The sequence below is a fragment of the Misgurnus anguillicaudatus genome, chromosome 18 (assembly GCF_027580225.2).
Source record: "Misgurnus anguillicaudatus chromosome 18, ASM2758022v2, whole genome shotgun sequence".
Classification (NCBI taxonomy): Eukaryota; Metazoa; Chordata; class Actinopteri; order Cypriniformes; family Cobitidae; genus Misgurnus; species Misgurnus anguillicaudatus.
Genome location: NC_073354.2, coordinates 27,281,361 through 27,301,204, shown reverse-complemented (window position 1 = coordinate 27,301,204; position 19,844 = coordinate 27,281,361). Strand labels below are relative to the sequence as shown.

Sequence of the window (19,844 nt, the reverse complement as noted above, 5' to 3'; positions counted from 1 at the left end):
AAGAAGACTAGATGTTGAATAGGTAAATGAGGAAGACTTTTATAGTGAGAGCAGGTGATTGTGAACAGGTGGCGGTGATTAGAAGTCAGATGATGCGGAAAGTTGCGGGAGAGTGAATGAGGAGTCCGCTCCTGAGGGGAGCTGGGCTTACGATGCCGAGGTGGAGTGGGTTTCTCTGAGAGGGTAGCGTGGAACTCCCTTAGCAGTTCTGGTCCAAAATGTCATCTCAAGGGACCTAGGAACGTTCCTTGGGTCCGAACCCCTCGACAAGGTACTTTAGCTGTCCACCTTGACTCCCGAACAATGTATACTTCAATATCTTCGAGATGGGGGGCTTTTTTTACCAGGCTCTGTGGAGGGAAAGGGAGAAACAGGTGAGTGAAATAGTTTGAATTGTGACACGTGGAAGACGGGATGAATCCTAGTGTGGGGGAGCTGAAGTTCAAAAGCTACAGGATTGACCTCCTTGATGATGGTAAACAGGCCGATGTATCTGCCAGCTTCTTGCAAGGGAGATGCAGGCGGATGTATTTGTGGACAACCACACCTTCTGTCCAACTTTATAGGTCCCTGAACAGTGGGCATCCGCTGTACATTGCTGATGTCTCACAGCCCACCGCAACTGGTGATGAGCATCTCACTCTCCTGGAACCAGTGTTGCACTGAAAGGACTTCAGAGAGTTCTTCGGTCCAGGGTTAGGAGTATGCACTGAAACTGGGTGAGACCAGTAGTTGATGCGTAATTGGCCAAGGGAAGGAATTAGTTCCAGGAGTTCTGGTGGTTATGGCAAAAGGTTTGGAGGAATCGACTGACTTCATGGATCTTTCTCTCTGTTTGGCCATTGGTCTGAGGGTGATAACCAGAGAAAAGGCTTACCATCACATCTAGGAGTTTCATAAAAGATTTCCAGACTATAGAGATAAACTGTGGACCTCTATCTATTTGGAATATCTAAACACATGCTGGAAGAGTAATTCTGCTCTTTCCATGGCAGTGGGTAAACCTTTGAGGTGTACTGTATGAGTCTGATCAACTTGGGGAATTGGTCGACAATGATAAAAATGGATGTAACTTTGGGAAGCCGGGAGGTCCGTGGCAAAGTCTACTCCTAGATGTGACCATGGACGGTAAAAATGGGAAGTGTAAAAGTGTACTGGTGGGAAAATGTCGAGGAGTCTTAGATATGGCACAATCCTTGCATCCACTCACGAACCTTCTGATGTCCTGAGTCATTTTGGGCCACCAGAAGCAATGTTTTAGTAGTGAGAGGGTTTGATGTATGCCAGGCTGACCAGAGCCTGTAGAGATATGTGCCTTATGAATGAGTGGTTTCCAATGATGCAGAGGTACATACTTAAGAGTAGCGGGGCAGCTCAGCATAACTTTTTGAGTTTCAGGGATTGTGTTGTCTTCACTCCAATTGATAAGACAAACAAATAACATTTTCACACACTTTCAATAACTTCCATGCAATTCTTTCATCTTTCCCGAATTGTGCGTGTATGTTAGTTGATTTTGTATTGTGTTATACCTCTTCCAGATGTGGATGAATGTCAGGTGAATCCATTTGTATGTGCAAATTCCAACTGCACAAATTTAAATGGAGGTTACAGTTGCTCATGTTTGGATGGATTTACTGCAACATTGCCAAATCTCACCATCAACACATGCGCAGGTGAGATCTCACATCAGATCTCATAATGATGTAAATAAATGCTCAAAGAGTTTAGCCCCCCAAAACCATTTGTTTGCACATAGATGTATATGCACAATATATGTTAGTTTAATAGATGTATTATCTATTACTCTTTAATGCTCTGTATTATTTATTTTAGACCCAGGTTCATTTTATCCATATGGAATTGAAGACATAGTGAATGAACGAATTGATGATGGAAGTTCTGCAGTGATTTACCTCCTGCAACCATATATATATTTTGGACACACATACAACCAAATTTATGTAAGTCAATCTTATACAAAATATTATGTTTCAATTTCAACTATCTATCTATAGCTTCAGGTAACTATTTACTTTACTTTTGAGTGAATAAAAGAATAAGTATCAAATAAATGACATTACTCTGCCATACATTGCATTTGTAAGGATTATGTTCATGATAATACATCCATTTTTCAGGTTAACAACAATGGACACTTGACTTTTGATACAGCATGGTCCAGCTATATTCCCTACAGTATCCAAGCATATGGTGGGATAGACATCATTGCTCCACTCTGGACTGATATTGATAACCGTTTAAACGGTGTCATTTCATATCAGCAGTACACATCTGGCAGTGTCCTGACACAAGCTACACAAGACATAAACCAATACTTCCCTGATCTCAACTTTTCTGCTTCATGGGTCTTTGTTGCAACATGGGACAGAGTGGCGTATTTTCCAAATTCAGGAACAGTGAGAAACTTTGTCTAGTAAAAATATAGCAAAATATGTCAATGGGATTCAAGATTGAAAACTGTTTATGTATTTGCAGGAAACATCTTTCCAAGTGGTTTTGATTTCGAATGGCAATTTCTCATTTGTTTTAATAAACTATGGTACAATTGCCCCATCACACTTACCTGTACAGGTATGCATATTATGAAAAATTAATAAAGGGTTGTCTTATCTATATATAGCTAACTGAAGAAATATCTGCATGTCTGTCTTAGGCTGGTTATGACAACTTCAACTCACGCTACTCAATTACTGGAAAACTGGATAACTTCACAAGCTTAAAATACAGCAGCAATGTCAATGTTTTAGGCAGATGGGTCTTCAGAACAGATCTCAGATCACCGGGTTGTCAATTCAATGGTAATTTTATTTTCAGCTTTTCTGGTGCATTTTTGCAATGTGATCCTGGACCATAAAACGACTCATAAGTCATAATTTTTTGAAATGGAGAATTAAATATCATCTGAAAGCAAAATAAATAAGTTTTGCATTTGTATTTTTTTTTTGAACAACAAAGTAAGGCTGGTCACCACAATAAACTCAGTACTAAATCTTAAAATATTAAAATTAAAAGGCAAACGTGAAAAAGAAAGGCTTTTCATTAATGCTCCGCAATTATAGTGATAATAATCTAATAAAACATAAAAATAAGACAGTATTAGTGTTTTATTAATTAGGAAATGTTTTTAAATATTCAGTTAATTTTGAAATTCTGTTTCTTTTCCAGATGTGAATGAAATTTATGTGAATTCATCTGTATGTGGTCCAAACTCCTACTGCACAAATGTAAATGAAGGGTACAATTGTTCATGTTTGGATGGATTTACAGCAACATTCCCAAATCTCACCATCAACCTTAATAACACATGCACAGGTGAGATCTGGATGACTCTAATTGACAGTAATAATAATATATGAAGACCTCAGATACAAAAGCCACAAACGCCATCACCCTTAAAAAATAAAATAATGATATTAACAAAATGCTCTTGGCACGTAGTTGCGTTCATCAAATACTTTTGCTTCAAATCCATTAAACACCACAGAGATTTCCCAACAAAGTCCTTTTACATGCATGGAGAAGGATTGTATGATGATAGTGTGCGTAGATATAGCTGAGGTAGATATTAGAAATCCATCCCTTCAAAGTGCTGGTATTGTTGATGCTAAAATAAAAACACAAAGGGGCGGTTCCTCGGACAGGGCTTATCCTGGTCCCAGAATATAATGCATGTTTGTTTTCATTTAAAAACACCTTGTCCTGTTTAACATACATCAATGACATTGTTTTGTCTTAAGATGCACACCTGTAGTGTTTTTTGTAAGTTATGTTTGTAAAAACGTCTTAAATTATCTAATATAAATAAGGCATAGTCCTGGATTTACCTAAACCATGTCCGGGAAAATGCCCCAAAGAATATTCTGTGCTATTGATTTCATGTGTTGAAAAATATATATATATAGAAAAAATATAAAGTTGAGGTTCTAAACCTTTTGTTTATATTTGTACTTCATAATTTAGTGGTGGTGTTGTTGGTGCTAAAGGTGAAAAACTATGAAAAAAATTCTGTGTTATTGTTTATATATGTTTATATATAATACATTAGACGCATAATGTTAAATTTGTCAATTGTTTCATTTCAGATATTGCTGAATGTCTCAGCAGCTCATCTTTGGTGTGTGGACCAAACTCATATTGTCAGAATATCAATGGAAGCTACTCATGCTCTTGTTTGAGAGGATATAATGTTACAAATATGAATGAAACTGTTAGTAATAGTAACCCATGTACTGGTAAGTGTTTAAATTGGATACTTGATGTAAAATTGTTACAATCATACGTGTTTTATTAATTAGTTTTTATATTTTGTTAATTTGTTTTGTGTTGTTCCCTTTCCAGATGTGGATGAGTGTCAGGTGAATTCATCTTTATGTGGACCAAACTCCAACTGTACAAATGTAAATGGAGGTTATAATTGCTCATGTTTGGATGGATTTACTGCAACATTCCAAAATCTCACCATCAGCATCAATAACATATGCACAGGTGAGATCTTATCTCACTTTTATGTATTGTCTGTCGATCATTAATGATGACCAAGAAAGTTTTTTTCGTATGACAGTTGGTTTCTGTTTGTACTTAATTCAGGTTTCTGTTGGTTTCCGTTTGTACATATAATTCAGTGCTGGCATTGATGAATGTTAAAGTAAAAAAACGTATGAATATTATTAGTTATAGTTTACATACTGTGAAAAAAATACATGAAACTCGTAATGGTAAATTTGTCAATTGTTTAGTTTCAGATATCAATGAATGTCTCAACTCATCTTCGATTTGTGGACCAAACTCATATTGTCAGAATTACAATGGAAGCTACTCGTGCTCTTGTTTGAGAGGATATAATGTTACAAATATGAATGAAACTGTTAGTAATAGTAACCCATGTACTGGTAAGTGTTTAAAACTGAAATATAATATATATATATATTTTTTGAATATTGTTCATCAGATAAAGTGACAAAATGTTGTCACAATTGAAGATGTTTTATTAAACAGGAAGTTTTTTAAATATTCAGTTTATTTTGTCTTGTGTTGTTCATTGTCCAGATGTGGATGAATGTAAAGTGAATTCATCTGTATGTGGACCAAACTCCAACTGCACAAATGTAAATGGAAGTTACAGTTGCTCATGTTTGGCTGGATTTACTGCAACATTCCCGTATCTCACAATCAGCATCAATAACACATGCACAGGTGGGTTCAGGCTTTACTTGTGTGTATTGTCTGTCAACCGTTAATGACCAATTTTTTGTATCACTGACAGTTGAGGTTCTGAATCTTTGGTTTCTATTTGTACTTAACAATTCAGTGCTGGTATTGATTATGCTAAATATAAAAGACTATGTTTGATGTGCTATTATTTATATACTGTGAAAAATACTTTATACTCATAAGGTTATACATTTCTCATTTTTTCATTTCAGATATTAATGAATGTCTCGACTTATTTTCTGTATGTGGGCCAAACTCTAACTGCACAAAAGTAAATGGAGGTTACAGTTGCTCATGTTTGGATGGATTTACTGCCACATTCCCAAATCTCACCATCAGCATCAATAACACATGCACAGGTGAGATCTTACTTCACTTCTATGTATTGTCTTTCAATCATTAATAAGATCGTTTTTATGTACTTCATAATTTAGTGTTGGCATTGTTGAGGTTCTGATTCATTGGTTTCTATTTTGTACTTAACAATTCAGTGCTGGTATTGTTAATGCTAAATTTAAAAGACAAAAAATGTGCTTGCTGTGCTATTATTTGCTTACTTTAGACTCATACGGTTATACATTTGTAATTGTTTCATTTCAGATATTAATGAATGTCTTAACTCATCTCCTGTTTGTGGACCAAACTCATATTGTCAGAATTACAATGGAAGCTACTCATGCTCTTGTTTGAGAGGATATAATGTTACAAAGATGAATGAAACTGTTAGTAATAGTAACCCATGTACTGGTAAGTGTTTGAATCTCTAATATATATATTCCCACACAATATATAACCACTCTTAACATGACTGATAGAAATCAAAGTTTTAGAGACAATAATTCATGCATCGTTATGCTTTTGAAGAGGTTTCATGATTTGCCCATACACTGTATTGTGAACATCATACTGTATCAAAGAAGTTGTCATCTTTAGGTTGTTGCAAAATTTTTATGATTACAAAAATAAGCAGTATTTTTTGTTGGTTTGTTTTTAAAGATGTGAATGAATGTGTTGAGATTCCTGAGATCTGTGGTCCAAACTCAATCTGCAACAACACTGCTGGCAGTTACAATTGCTCGTGTATGAGTGGATATAAAGTAACAGACCCGAACCTCCATATAAACATCAGTAACCCATGCACAGGTATGATTGACAGCTGAACCTCTGAACACTTTTACTGTAATTCTTAGGTTTAAGCAAAATGTGTGTATTAAGTAATCATAAATCTATAAATATGCAAATTAGTCTCTGCCTCTACTCACTCGCACCAGCTCGGACCAGCTTGGTTTTACACTAAAAGCAAACTGTTTTCAATTTTTTGTCATTCTGTAATAAAGATGTGAATGAATGTGCTAAGATTCCTGCGGTTTGTGGTCCAAACTCAATCTGCAACAACACTGCTGGGAGTTACAATTGCTCGTGTATGAGTGGATATAATGTAACAGACCCGAACCTCCATATAAGCAGCAGTAACCCATGCACAGGTATGATTGACAGCTAGAGCTCTGAACACTTTTACTGTAATTTCTAGGTTTAAGCAAAATGTGTGTATTAAGTAATCATAAATCTATAAATATGCAAATTAGTCTATGCCTCTACTAACTCGCACCAGCTCGTACCAGCTTGGTTTTATACTAAAAGCAAACTGTTTTCAATTTTTTGTCATTCTGTAATGAAGATGTGGATGAATGTGCTAAGATTCCTGCGGTTTGTGGTCCAAACTCAATCTGCAACAACACTGCTGGGAGTTACAGCTGCTGGTGTATGAGTGGATATAATGTAACAGACCCGAACCTCCATTTAAGCAGCAGTAACCCATGCAGAGGTATGATTGACAGCTAGAGCTCTGAACACTTTTAGTGTAATTTCTAGGTTTAAGCAAAATGTGTGTATTAAGTAATCATAAATCTATAAATATGCAAATTAGTCTCTGCTTCTTCTCACTCACACCAGCTAAGACCAGCTTGGTTTTATACTAAAAGCAAACTGTTTTCAATTTTTTTGTCCTTTCTGTAATGAAGATGTGGATGAATGTGCTAAGATTCCTGCGGTTTGTGGTCCAAACTCAATCTGCAACAACACTGCTGGGAGTTACAATTGTTTGTGTAAGAGTGGATATAAAGTAACAGACCGGATTATCCTTATAAACATCAGTAACCCATGCACAGGTATGATTGAGAGTTGTTGCTGACAGTAGAAAATGAATAAGTAATGTTACTTCAGTTATATTTCAGTTTTTTAAGTGTTTCTGGTTTTGCTCAATTGCAGTTTCATAAGTAATATGCTTTGTAAAATAATGGCATTTAGCTCATACATGTAATTGATGATAGTTAGTTCTTAATTTTAAAGACACAATGTAATGCTTTTATATAATGGAAGAAGCAGTTTTACTAAGTTGTAACTAACATCTAATGCAGTAGCACCATCAAAAACTACAGTCAAGCCACCACCACCAACAACGACTGTTAAACCACAACTAACAGGTATGTACCGTAAAATAAATTAAATCCCTCAAAATAAATATGTCATGATGATGAATATGAAGAGTTCCAAAACGGAATAAATCAAATTTGACTAATTTGGGTAAAAATGTGTTTTCTATACCAAGTAAAGCACTACTCAGATGGGATTAGTTTTCCAAACGACCTTTGAGTTTTAACATGTCCTCCAGGACGTCTGTGATTTTATGTACCGATTCAGACGGAATTAAAATTCTCAGGCTATTCCAGAGATGGGAGTGTCTGTTTCATGCATTTGGGCTTTGCTATTTTAAATTTATATTTTGAGAAAATTACAGTGTTTTTTGACCTTGCATGCATTTAAACCTGTTGTCCGGGACATATAAATAGTGATAGGATGCTTAAAATTGTCATCTTACTGGCTCTTTAACTAGATTTACTGTTTGTTTTAACTTAAATGTATTCATTGGCTTAATCTAGTTAAAAACATTTTACAAACAAAAGCATTTTTAAATTATTTCATTAATTTCGCGAAATCAAATTTGACAAATACTAAAAACTTGTAATCTAGGAAAAACATAAAAAAGATTTATGTTTAAGGCATAGTATCTGATTTTGAAAAATGCTAACTTTATCATACTAGCACTGAAATCGCGATTCCACCCTCCATTCAAATCGCCATCCAAAACACAGACCAGAAGCCCGTTCATGTCTTATTTACCAGTGAGAAAACAGTACAAAGTGAATAACATTACCAAAATAATGAACATAAACAACGGTTTTAGGTCGGAAGTAGATATAGCATGTTTTCGGTAGATGTAGTAGTTTGTTTGTTTACAAGGTGAACATTAACGTATGGTTTCTGTGTGAACAGGGCATGCAAAGCACGTTCACAGAAAGGAAGCAAAAATTGCATGCGTCCAATTATTGCGTTCAGTCCGAGTTCATTGATTTGTTGAACATTTTTGGTCCTACGCCTTTCACAGATGACATATATTTATAAAAATACATTTAAACACTTTAAAATTGTGATTGCTATCAGGATGTGAGAAAACTTTTAACCAGCATAACTAAAAATGTTTCTGGATCAAATCAGATTCGCTGCCTTTAAATTATAGGTTAGGTTTAGGTTTATTAGGTTTATTACATTTTCTTTTTGATGTTCTTGATTTTCCTCAAATGGGTTTGTTCAAACGCACTTTTACATAATGATAATGTTTAGTCTTCGTTCCGAAGATTGTTGTGTAAACTTGTTGTTACTATGCACACATTTAATCTATTTATGTATCCATGTATTTATTTATTTACTTGCAGTTATGACAATGTCAATGAGAATAAACCAAAATTTTGACATCAGTCTCACCAACAAAGCTGATCCAAAGTATATATCGTTTGTAAAAATCATTACATCTGCAGTGAGTATTAGATATTTCATAAACCTGTATATTAACATTTTTATGTAGGCTACTTTATGTTTGCATTAAGATCATGCATGAAAATACCAGATTAGCAGATTTATCCTGTTTATAGTCATTTTAGTAAAACAGCCCACAGACATGTATTTTTGTCTTAAATGTAGTCGTTGTCTACATACTTTTGTTTTAGTGCTGTTAGTACTCTACACCGAATGTACATTAAGTGCTTTTGTTTTTACAGATTGAAAATAGTTACATGAATCTGCCCAACTACATTAAAGGTTCAGTAAATGTCTTTGGCTTCAGGTCTGAAAGTGTAAAATCTATACTTAAATGTCACTAGAAAGGTGTCATTGTTGGTCTTTGTGTTAATCCAGTGTCTTCTTATTGCCATGGTTTGTGTTTTTCTCCATAGGTCTGGTAGCATTATAGCAGACTACACGATTAATGCAAACAACAATAATCTGGATGTTTCATCAGCAAACACACAGGTTTCTGGCCTTCTAGCAGCTCAAGGGATCCCTTTAGCTAAGGATGCTTTTGCTGAAAGTGGTATAAATTCCTAAAATATTCATACTTCTGAATTATCTCATATATGAATCCCTTTGCTGTATGAGTATTGCTTGAAAAAATAAATAAAGGTGAGATGAGCTGTATTGGTTTTACTTTCAGAGGAAAAAATCCTGACAACCAAAGATAAGTTTTATCCTCTGCAAGATGTGGAGCTGAGGTGTACACGTCCTAATTCTGTTGTGGGGACAATGACATGGAGTGTGAATGACCAAGATCCCGCAGAAAACAGTGCAAAATACACCATTACAAATGACAATAGCACTCTTATTGTGAAAGGAGTAAGTGAAAGTGACAATGGTGAGTTACATGAATGTTCTTTGTTTGTCAGTAAAGTCTTATAAAGCCTCCTTTATGCTGAAAGGAGATAAGTGTACAAAATCATCTTAGTATAACACTATGATGATATAATATCTGGCCAATATTTTGAGGCCGGCTTGAGAAATGCTCAGTTTTGTTGGGTGGGCCGCATTAAAGACCTGGACATAAACGCCCACTGCTATGATTGGATAGCTTTATTCCCCATCATTACATGTGGGGAATTGTTTTGAAAACCTTAGACAGGGCCGGAGTGGGTAACACAGTCTCACCCCATGGCGTCAATATTTGACGACACTTGACCATGCGTCAATATGTTGACGCGGAGGGTATACCTTTCGCGTCATTTTTTGACGAACTGGGGACTTCAATACTATTACGTCCGTTGCATTCTCTTTTCCTATTTTCTTACCATTTTCGCGTCAGTTTAGGGTTAGATTAAGCAAACTTAAACAGTGTACGCAAAATTAAACAGTTGTCACCTGGCATTGGGGTTAGAGTTAGGTACACGAAATTAAACAGTTGTCACCTGGCGTTGGGGTTAGAGTTAGGTTTGGGTAGGGATGTCATTATGTAAATCTAACCCTAAACCGACGCGAAAATGGTAAGAAAATAGGAAAAGAGAATGCAACGGACGTAATAGTATTGAAGTCCCCAGTTCGTCAAAAAATGACATGGTCAAGTGTCGTCAAATATTGACGCCATGGGGTGAGACTGGGTTGGAGTGGGAATCATTAGTTGCGAGCCGTCGCTCGGTGGCAGAGTGCAGGGATCGAGAGGGTACATAAGGCTCTATGAGTAAGTGAAGGTAAGGGGGTGCTTACCCAGTGGTGGTTTTAAAAGCCAGGAGCAGAGCCTTAAATTTGATGCGAGCTGCTATAGGAAGCTAGTGTAACTTGACAAAGAGATGAGTGACGTGTGCCCTCTTTGGCTCATTGAAGATCACTCTTGCCACTGTATTCTGAATCATCTGTAGGGGTTTGGTCATTCAGGTTGGAAGCCCAGCCAGTAGCGCATTGCAGTAGTCCAGCCTGGACAGGACAAGAGCTTGGACTAGGACCTGCTTAGCGTGCTCATTTAGGAAAGGTCTAATTTTCCTTATATTGTAGAGGATGAATCTACAAGAGCGAGCGGTGCTGGCAACATGCTCCATGAAGCTAAGTCGATATTCAATGACCACTCCCAGGTTTTTGGCCATCCTGGGAGGCATGATGGTCGAGGAACCTAGCTGAATGAAGAGGTTGTGCTGAATCTTAGGTTCGGATGGTATGACAAGCAATTCTGTATTTGCTAGATTAAGCTGGAGATGGTGATCCTTCATCCAGAGTAAGATGTCCCCCAGGCATGCCGAGATGCGGGCAGAAACTGTGGGATCATCAGAGTGGAACGACAAGTGTTGCTGAGTGTCATCCGCATAGCAGTGGTAGGAAAAAACATGTTTTCAAATGACAGAGCCCAGGGATATCATGTATATCGAAAAGAGCAGGGGTCCAAACACAGAGCCTTGAGGCACCCCGGTATCAAGTCGTTGAGGTTCGAAGATGTCACCTCTTCAGGATACCCGAAATGACCTACCTGAAAGGTACGACTTGAACCATAGACGCGCTGTGTCAGAGACACCCATTGCCATGAAGGTGGACAGGAGGATGCGGTGATTGACTGTGTAAAAAGCGGCAGATAGATCCAGTAAGATCGGCACAGATGATTTGGAGGCTGCCCTTGCCTGCCTTAGGGCATAATCAACTTTAGCATAAAGCGGTCTGGATATCTTTCACACGCAAACTATGCAAGTGGGGCTGCTGTGAGTACTAGCAGCATAGGGACAGCAGCAACCTTCAACCCATGGCATGACAACACTGGCCTTTGTGGCAAAAAAAAAAAAACAGACCGGCCCACCGGGAATTCTCAGAGTCCTCCCTAGGGCCAATCTTTTGCAATTTTTTGCTATTGTATAACTACCAGATGCACAATGAAATATCTTGAATGAACCAAATTAAGTAGAATTAAAATTATTTATTTTGCTTTATGAAATAATATTACTGTTATCTTCGCTCACTTGCAGGTAGATACTCATGTATCATAGAAAGATCTACATTACCTTACATTCAGTGGCAAACAGTATCTATTCAACCACGTCCTAATATTATAGTGGATAAACCTGATATAAAGCTTCAGTGTCAAAACCAGACTGTCCCACTCACATGCTGTGCCAATGGTTACTCAGTTGAGTGGTTTGGGATTCCTGCTGATGATGAAGTGGAAAATTCAGGTTGGTCAGAGACAAAGATGTTACATTTTTATTAAAGCTACTGATGTGTTGTTTTTAGTTAAATTCATTAATTCATTTGGTTTCAGGAGTCCACATTGAAACTCAAGGATTCAAAATCATACCTATATTTTAAAATAAAGCTTAAAGCTACAGTCTGTATCTTTAAAGAGCACCTATGTCCATTTCACATTTTTAAAACTTAATTTGGTGTGTATTGGTAAATGGTAAAGATATGCAAAAGGTACACACTTTAAAGTAAACGATGATGTGAGTTATCGTCTCCAACGTAAATCTCCTTTCTTGGACTACAACAAACACACAGACCGTAACAGTTTACTTCCTGGGATTGGTGATGTAGACAAAATCGACATTATCATAATTCCTCCCGCTTCGGACTCGCAAGTCTGTAAGTTAACTCCTGTAAGCAACCAAATCTTTCAAACATGGTAAGGAGCGTCACATTTCCTGCTGACTTCAGAGGTATTCAAGCCGATCACAATTTACAGATTAGCTGTCCAATAAGTGACACATGCGTTTTAGGAAGAGAGTGAAATCTGGAGCTACAAAAATGTATGGTATGTGGAAAATAATGTGTTTTATAACCATAAAACATGAAAACACATTATATTATTCAAAATAAACAAAATAACATTTGTTTTTAGGAATGAAACGGGTGCTCTTTAAAGCTGTATAGAACATGCGAAATCATACCCAACAGCCCAACTTATAAATTATTATAACAAGCTTTCTATTATGAATCACGCTAAAATGTAAGCAAAGAAATGAGGCAAAATCACCTGTATTGTCAGATATAATAGTGATCTGATTACAATTCCTCAAAGTTGTTTTGTATGTGTTATTTATTCATTTGGTTTTGCCTGTTTTATGTGGACAGGATCTGGCTGTATCACATTACAATACAAAAGCACAACTTGTGGGTCGAAAGATGACTTTACATGCCGACTAAAGGACATGCCAGAATTAAAAATATTTGATTATAGCAACAGGACAGTTTACGTTCAGACAGTCAGAGGTGAGCCTTAAATCTTTATTTCTCTGTATTAAGTATGTATTTTTTATTCTGTTTGTGTTATAAATAAATAACAAAACCAAATATTTGCAATTCCAGACTATAACTGTATAAATGACACACTTGGAGTTGGAAAAATAGGTGACAATGTAACAGGATTGTGTGAAAAAGGTATGGAAGGTCTCATAACTTATGTATGTAAGCAGACAACAGATCTCAAATATAACTGGACAGAAGTACAGAGAGATTGTGTTGTTCAACCTATCAAAGACCTTGAGAGGAGATCTGTGGTAATCTATTTATCACATTGATTCACAAATAGAAAATGTTCATTATAAATATTACTGGTATTAACATTTTTTTCTTATTTTGTAATAGGTTTTAGTTGTGGAGGATATTCCAGTATTTATGTCAAACCTCAGTAACACTGCAGTGCAGAATAATACTGCAATAACACAATCTGCTGACACTGTCAAAACCATTGTTGACATACTTAACACAATTGCTAGTATCTCACAAACTATTACCATCAGTCAACCTGTGATGGAGGTATGTGTAGGTTTAGATGGAAATATATTGTATGAAAATAGTTTTTTTTACATCGTCCATCATCAGTCATTTGTGCATTATACATTCTCTCATGAAACAACTCTTTATTATCTTGAATCAAAATGTCTGACATTAAAAATATATCTTTGTTAGATTCTATTGAATACTTGGACTGCAACCAGTTTTGAGAATTTTTGTTTATTGTACTAATCATGATTTTTATTTAATTTCCAGGATTTTCTTAAAACAGTGAACATCATTGTATCAGATGCATCTAAAAACACATGGACAGAATTGAACAATGACAACAAAACAGAAAACAAAAGCACTGAACTTCTTAAAGCTATTGAGACTATAAGTGATCGTCTCTCTGATGACAGTTTTATGATTAAGGAAACCTCCATTCAATTGAATAGAACAAGAATTGAAAACTCATTCATTGGATCATCTTCACTGCCAAACTCAACTACTCAGATTGTGATACCAAAGGTTGAACCGACCCTCATAACCATTATTATCTTCACAAAGCTTGACAATGTTTTACCAACTCGAAATACTTCTAATAATGACAAGAAGATATCAGAAAACCACATTAATGGAGACGTGGTTGTTGTTAAGGTTAATAAAACAATTAACAACATTTCATTTGCTTTTGATACTACAAATACATCATTGAAAAATCCTCAGTGTGTCTTTTGGAACTTTGATCTCAACCATTGGGATTCCACTGGATGTAAAGTCAAGCGCTCAGGGAATGAAACAGTTACATGTGAATGCAGTCACACAACCTCTTTTTCAATCCTGATGTCACCGTTTGCAATTGATAACCCAGCCTTAGCCTATATAACATATATTGGTGTAGCTATTTCATTAGCCAGCTTGGTTTTATGTCTCATTATTGAGGCAATCGTATGGAAGTCAGTGACAGGAAATGACACGTCGTATATGCGTCATGTTTCAATAGTCAACGTTGCTGTGTCGCTACTGATTGCAGACATCTGTTTTATCATCGCAGCTGCAATTGGAAATCCAGGACAACCTACACCAGTGAATCCATGCAGTGCAGTGGTTTTCTTCATGCACTTTTTTTACCTGGCTGTTTTCTTCTGGATGTTCATTTTAGCACTTTTGCTGCTTTACCTCACTGTCATCGTTTTTTCTCGCATGTCAAGGGCTAATATGATGGTCATTGCATTCACGGTTGGTTATTGTGCATCTTTGCTCATAGCGGTTATTACTGTCGCATCCACAGCTGGACCTAAAAACTATGTCTCAAAAGAAAATGCATGTTGGCTAAACTGGTTTGAATCTAAGGCCCTGCTGGCATTTGTGATTCCAGCTCTGACTATCGTTGCCTTTAACATCTTGGTTTTGATTGTGGTTGTGTATACACTATTAAAAAGAAGAGTTGGTGCTCAACCAGAAATGAAACAAACTGTTCTGGTCATTGCCCGATGTGTGGCCTTTCTGACTCCTATCTTTGGTCTAACATGGGGATTTGGCATTGGAACCATGGTGTCACGTGACTTTGGCATTCATGTGGTGTTTGCAATCCTCAATTCACTGCAGGTACCACTTTTTGTGTCTTTATTTATGCATTAAAAGTGCATTTTGTACTTTTTGGTTATTTGGTTCCATCTTGTATCAGCAATCTATGATAATGCTGCTCATTTCTTATTATTATTGTAAAGTTTTTACAAGTTTAACATTGTTTCACCCCCATGTGTTTGTAATGCTAGGGGTTCTTTGTTTTGGTGTTTGGAACGCTTTTAGACAGAATGGTAAGAGTTTAAATGTAACAGTTTATATGTAAATATATTTCATACATTAGATATTTCTTGCATGTTAACTGAGCATAAAGGCTTACTTTCATTTTTGGTTGCAGGTCCGTGAGTCACTATCAGGAAAGCTGTCATTAAACAATAACAGTTCGACTCATGCCAGGGTAAATGACATCATATGAAGCACATTGTGTATCTATGAACCCTTCTTTAACATTAGTCCTGCTGTAAATAGTGTAATTCTTTATCTATAATCATTAGGGCCCGTATTAATTAAAATTCTCAGTGCAAAGAGTTGTTCCTAGTGACAAAATTCTTAGAATAATCTTAGAAATGTGGCCTTTTCTACTTATAATTAAATAGATAATTACAATGTATCTACAGAAGAGTAAAGTTTTAAATAGGAAACTATCGAAAGGCTTTGGTCATTTTTTGAGCGTGATGCCAATGGTCTAATCAGATTCAATGGATTATGCTAAGCTATGCTAAAAGTCGTACCGCCAGACCTCGAGATCAGCTGAGTGGATTCCAAAATGGTAAAACTTAGATGTTTAACTCTAGGGGAACTGGAAAATTAGCATATTATCAAAAAAAGTGGAGTGTCCCTTTAAGGCCAATGTAAGGAGTAGGGAGGAGGGCTTTGAAGAGGCTTAAGGGTTTCTTTAGCAGAGGAGCAAATGGCCAAAAGAAGTAAAAGAAATGTGTTGCGGAAAATGAATGATAATAAGATATCTTTATATCTCTAAATTACAGAGCACAAGTGCGGAAACATTTTCAAGTAGACTGGGTGTCTTCCAAAGGAAGCAGAGGAGAAGTAAGTACATGATTTAAATCTCAAAACACATACAGTACACATACTTGTGTGCATGTATATACATATTAAATATAGAAGTGTGGATTATGATTTATGCGATGCAGCTGTTTCTGTTTGAGTCCAATACAATTTTGTATTTTATACAAAAGCATGTACTTAAATAATTACCTTAAATATGTTGACATATGCTTATGATGTTACATGTACTGAATGTAAAGTTCTTGAGTAACATATGGCCAACTATTTACAGATGTTTACAACACGTCAGAGCCCAATGCAGCTTCATCCTCAAACCGCTAGTGCCTCGAACTCATAAACATTCTTTATTAATTACATGTAACAAAGCCTTTCATCTGCTGTGATCTAAGTGTCATCTCCATACCCTGTAAGCAAGAAACATCTCATGGATGCACATTTTTTTACTGATTTTAATGTAATAAATGTTAACAAATGCATAGTTTATTATAAGGCCATTGCTAATCTTTCATTTGACCTGTTAGTAGATCATTGACAGGTCAGTTTTTTTTTCAAAGAACGCACATACTAATAAAAACATGAATCTTTCTTTTGAGTCTTTTGATTCCTTTTACAAATTGGGTAAACATTTAGCAGAACATATCTTCTTTCCCTAGATCTCCCATCTCAGAACTCTTTAGAATTGACAGCTGTGAACCATTATGGTGCAGCAAGACTCATCTCTAGGTTTTACCAAATCATTATAGCTGGAAGTAAAGAATCCTCAGAAGATAATAGGCGTGCATGCTGTGCAGATCTAAATGAGGAAATTACTGTACAAGAATGGAAGATGTATGTTTTCAGTGTCATGTTCAAACAAAAAATACACGGTTCAAGCTATTACAGTACAAATGGTTGATGAGAATGCACATTACCCCTTAGGTACTACATCGTATCTACCCTAATACGCCTGATACATGTTTCAAATGTGGCACGCATAAAGGCAGTTTTTATCACTGTATTTGGGAATGCTCCACCATTCAAGGAAATTATTATAATCTTATCAAAGGTAACAAAGGAACCTCTTCCTCTGTGTTCCAAACTTTGTATATTTGGACTTTTTCCAGAAAACTGTACACTTAGCAAGTTTCAGAAAATGATGGTCATACTGTGCCTTCTTGAAGCCAAACATTAAATTGCACTGTCATGAAAATCAGTTCATAGACCAAGTAAACAGAGTTGGGTTGAGGGGATATTGCAATTTCTTGCTATGGAAAAACTGACCTAGTTAAAGGGAAATATAAGACTTTTGTGAAGATGTGGGGTTCATTTATGGAATTTTTTGGAAGGCAATGATTTAACTATAGCCCTGTAGCTTGCCATCTCTGTCCATACACACTACTTGCCTGTCTGCTGGGGTGTTTTTTTTTTCTGAATGATTTTATTTTTGTGATAAGCATCTACAACTCAACCATGTTTCCTTTCCAATTTGTAATATCGTGTGTTTTAGAGTAATAATGGATGTGCCTCTTTGTTCTGTGGTATGTGTTGTTTCTGTAAGTCTTTTTTTTTAGTAAATGCAAAAAAGTGAATAAAGATATTGGTAAAAAAAACTATTTTCTGCTTCGATTAATTATAATTGTTATATACTGTATTCAATATTTTGTATATATTACATAGTAATTAATTATTATTACTATTATTATTTGCTTCTGTGCTTTTGCTTTTAACTCCATTAAAGCTTTTTAATAAATACACATTTTTAACCTAAGGTTTATAAAGCATTGTTTGCTACTGCATGAAAGATCACTGAGGCTTTATAATCTTCTTGCGACTGCTCTAATGGCCTTGATGTCATACTTTATCGGTCTGTGTAGTGCTGCCTTTGACACATGTTTGTAATCCCAAAGATATGAATGGGGGTTGTGACAGAGTAATAAATTCCTACAATTTCAATCTTACATTTTTTTAAACTAAAAACTGATAAGGCTTTTCTAAGGTTCACAAGGATCAAGCCTGACAAAAAGGTCAAATATATCAAGTTTAATTTAAAGGGGACATTCCATGAAAATCAGACTTTTTCCATGTTTAAGTGCTATAATTGGGCCCCCAGTGCTTCTACCAACCCAGAAAACATGAAAAATAGCAACCCTGTAACTTTGTTTTGGTAAGGCTCTCTCTGCAAGCTTGTGAATATATAGGTTATTCGGATTTCGCTCCCCCATGACGCATTAAGGGGATCTTATTATAATGATACCGCCCCTTCATCTGCACTATCCAACCATGAAGCGGCCTCACGAGTGAAAAAATATAAATCTATAATATTTTTATGACACTTTTTGGACATGGACATTTTTGTCCCCTATGAACCTATGTGTAACTTTTTTTAATTGATGCACAAGGGTTAAGCATTAAACGTGTTGTTTTATTACAGATCATTAAAATGTGCTTGTGTGGTTTGGTCAAAAAGTGTTTGTGGACGTGTATTTTATTGTAACATGCTGAAAATCACTGTGCCTGTTTAAAACAGTGGCAGCTTGAGACCTAAAAGTCTATATTTTTATCCTACAATGTTCCCCATCTGCTGATAAACATGTATTTAGTATGCATAAGACAGATTATTGACATTTTATACCTCTGGTTATAAATGTTTATTATCATCCAACAGTCACAATAATGTTGTGTTTGGTCATTGTTGCTTGTCACCATACAGAAAAAAATGGTACATTTTAGGCATTCCAAATAAGTATTAAATGCTCATGAACTTCACATGGTTTTTCACTTAATGTATTTTTTAAGAGGAATGCTGTCATTCAGGAACTTATCTTCTTTAAACACTTTCAACTGCAAAACGGCTTTACGTTTTTTTATGTTATATCCTGGTTTGATAATTATGCCCAAGAGAACTTTACTTTTTACAGTGAAATTGAACTACAGTATAATATTATGTAAAAGCTAACTAAATAGTAAAAAAATAGGCAAAAACCTTTCTGTCCAACATTGATTTCCTTAGGTTATTATAAAATATGTAATTCCACTAAGGCAAAGTTTTTATACAATTTTTCTTTATGTGATATAATAGCCTAATAAATTATCAACATGCTGTAGGAATGGCATAACAACTATAATAAAATGTGTTTAACGCAATGGAAACACTACACATTTTTCCCATAGTTCTTTCTTTCCATATTGTTTACACTGAGTACTGAAAAATCAGGTTTGGAACAAAGAAAACAATATACAAGGAAACTGTTGTCTCAGTGATTGAGAAGCTCAGGTAGCGTTGAAGTTCAAAGTATCACATCAGAGTTAGTTGTCGAGGATAAAGGTAAGAATGACAGCTCAATTAATTTAATCTTTAAAAAAAGTCATTTAAGTTAGTCATATAATCTTATATAATCAAATGAATCTTAACTTTATATCAAACATTTCTCTGTGTTTTCCTAAAT

General features: G+C 35.8%; 1 protein-coding gene across 1 annotated transcript in view; it reads left to right on the top strand.

Moving 5' to 3' along the window:
- adgrf6 (adhesion G protein-coupled receptor F6) overlaps positions 1-17,982 on the top strand; it is a 99,110-nt gene extending 81,128 nt beyond the window's left edge. The window contains exons 68-97 of the mRNA XM_073855388.1: positions 1,542-1,676; positions 1,837-1,964; positions 2,142-2,420; positions 2,500-2,595; positions 2,678-2,822; positions 3,190-3,336; positions 4,107-4,256; positions 4,363-4,509; positions 4,761-4,913; positions 5,071-5,217; positions 5,448-5,594; positions 5,836-5,982; positions 6,232-6,378; positions 6,573-6,719; positions 6,914-7,060; positions 7,257-7,403; positions 7,653-7,718; positions 9,009-9,109; positions 9,351-9,415; positions 9,525-9,661; positions 9,782-9,979; positions 12,060-12,266; positions 13,162-13,299; positions 13,396-13,586; positions 13,675-13,845; positions 14,080-15,414; positions 15,585-15,626; positions 15,731-15,790; positions 16,380-16,440; positions 16,691-17,982. Coding sequence (XP_073711489.1) covers positions 1,542-1,676; positions 1,837-1,964; positions 2,142-2,420; positions 2,500-2,595; positions 2,678-2,822; positions 3,190-3,336; positions 4,107-4,256; positions 4,363-4,509; positions 4,761-4,913; positions 5,071-5,217; positions 5,448-5,594; positions 5,836-5,982; positions 6,232-6,378; positions 6,573-6,719; positions 6,914-7,060; positions 7,257-7,403; positions 7,653-7,718; positions 9,009-9,109; positions 9,351-9,415; positions 9,525-9,661; positions 9,782-9,979; positions 12,060-12,266; positions 13,162-13,299; positions 13,396-13,586; positions 13,675-13,845; positions 14,080-15,414; positions 15,585-15,626; positions 15,731-15,790; positions 16,380-16,440; positions 16,691-16,740 — 5,231 coding nt within the window. The 3' untranslated portion in view covers positions 16,741-17,982. The remainder of the gene's footprint in view (positions 1-1,541; positions 1,677-1,836; positions 1,965-2,141; positions 2,421-2,499; positions 2,596-2,677; positions 2,823-3,189; positions 3,337-4,106; positions 4,257-4,362; positions 4,510-4,760; positions 4,914-5,070; positions 5,218-5,447; positions 5,595-5,835; positions 5,983-6,231; positions 6,379-6,572; positions 6,720-6,913; positions 7,061-7,256; positions 7,404-7,652; positions 7,719-9,008; positions 9,110-9,350; positions 9,416-9,524; positions 9,662-9,781; positions 9,980-12,059; positions 12,267-13,161; positions 13,300-13,395; positions 13,587-13,674; positions 13,846-14,079; positions 15,415-15,584; positions 15,627-15,730; positions 15,791-16,379; positions 16,441-16,690) is intronic.
- The last annotated feature ends 1,862 nt before the right edge of the window (positions 17,983-19,844 follow it).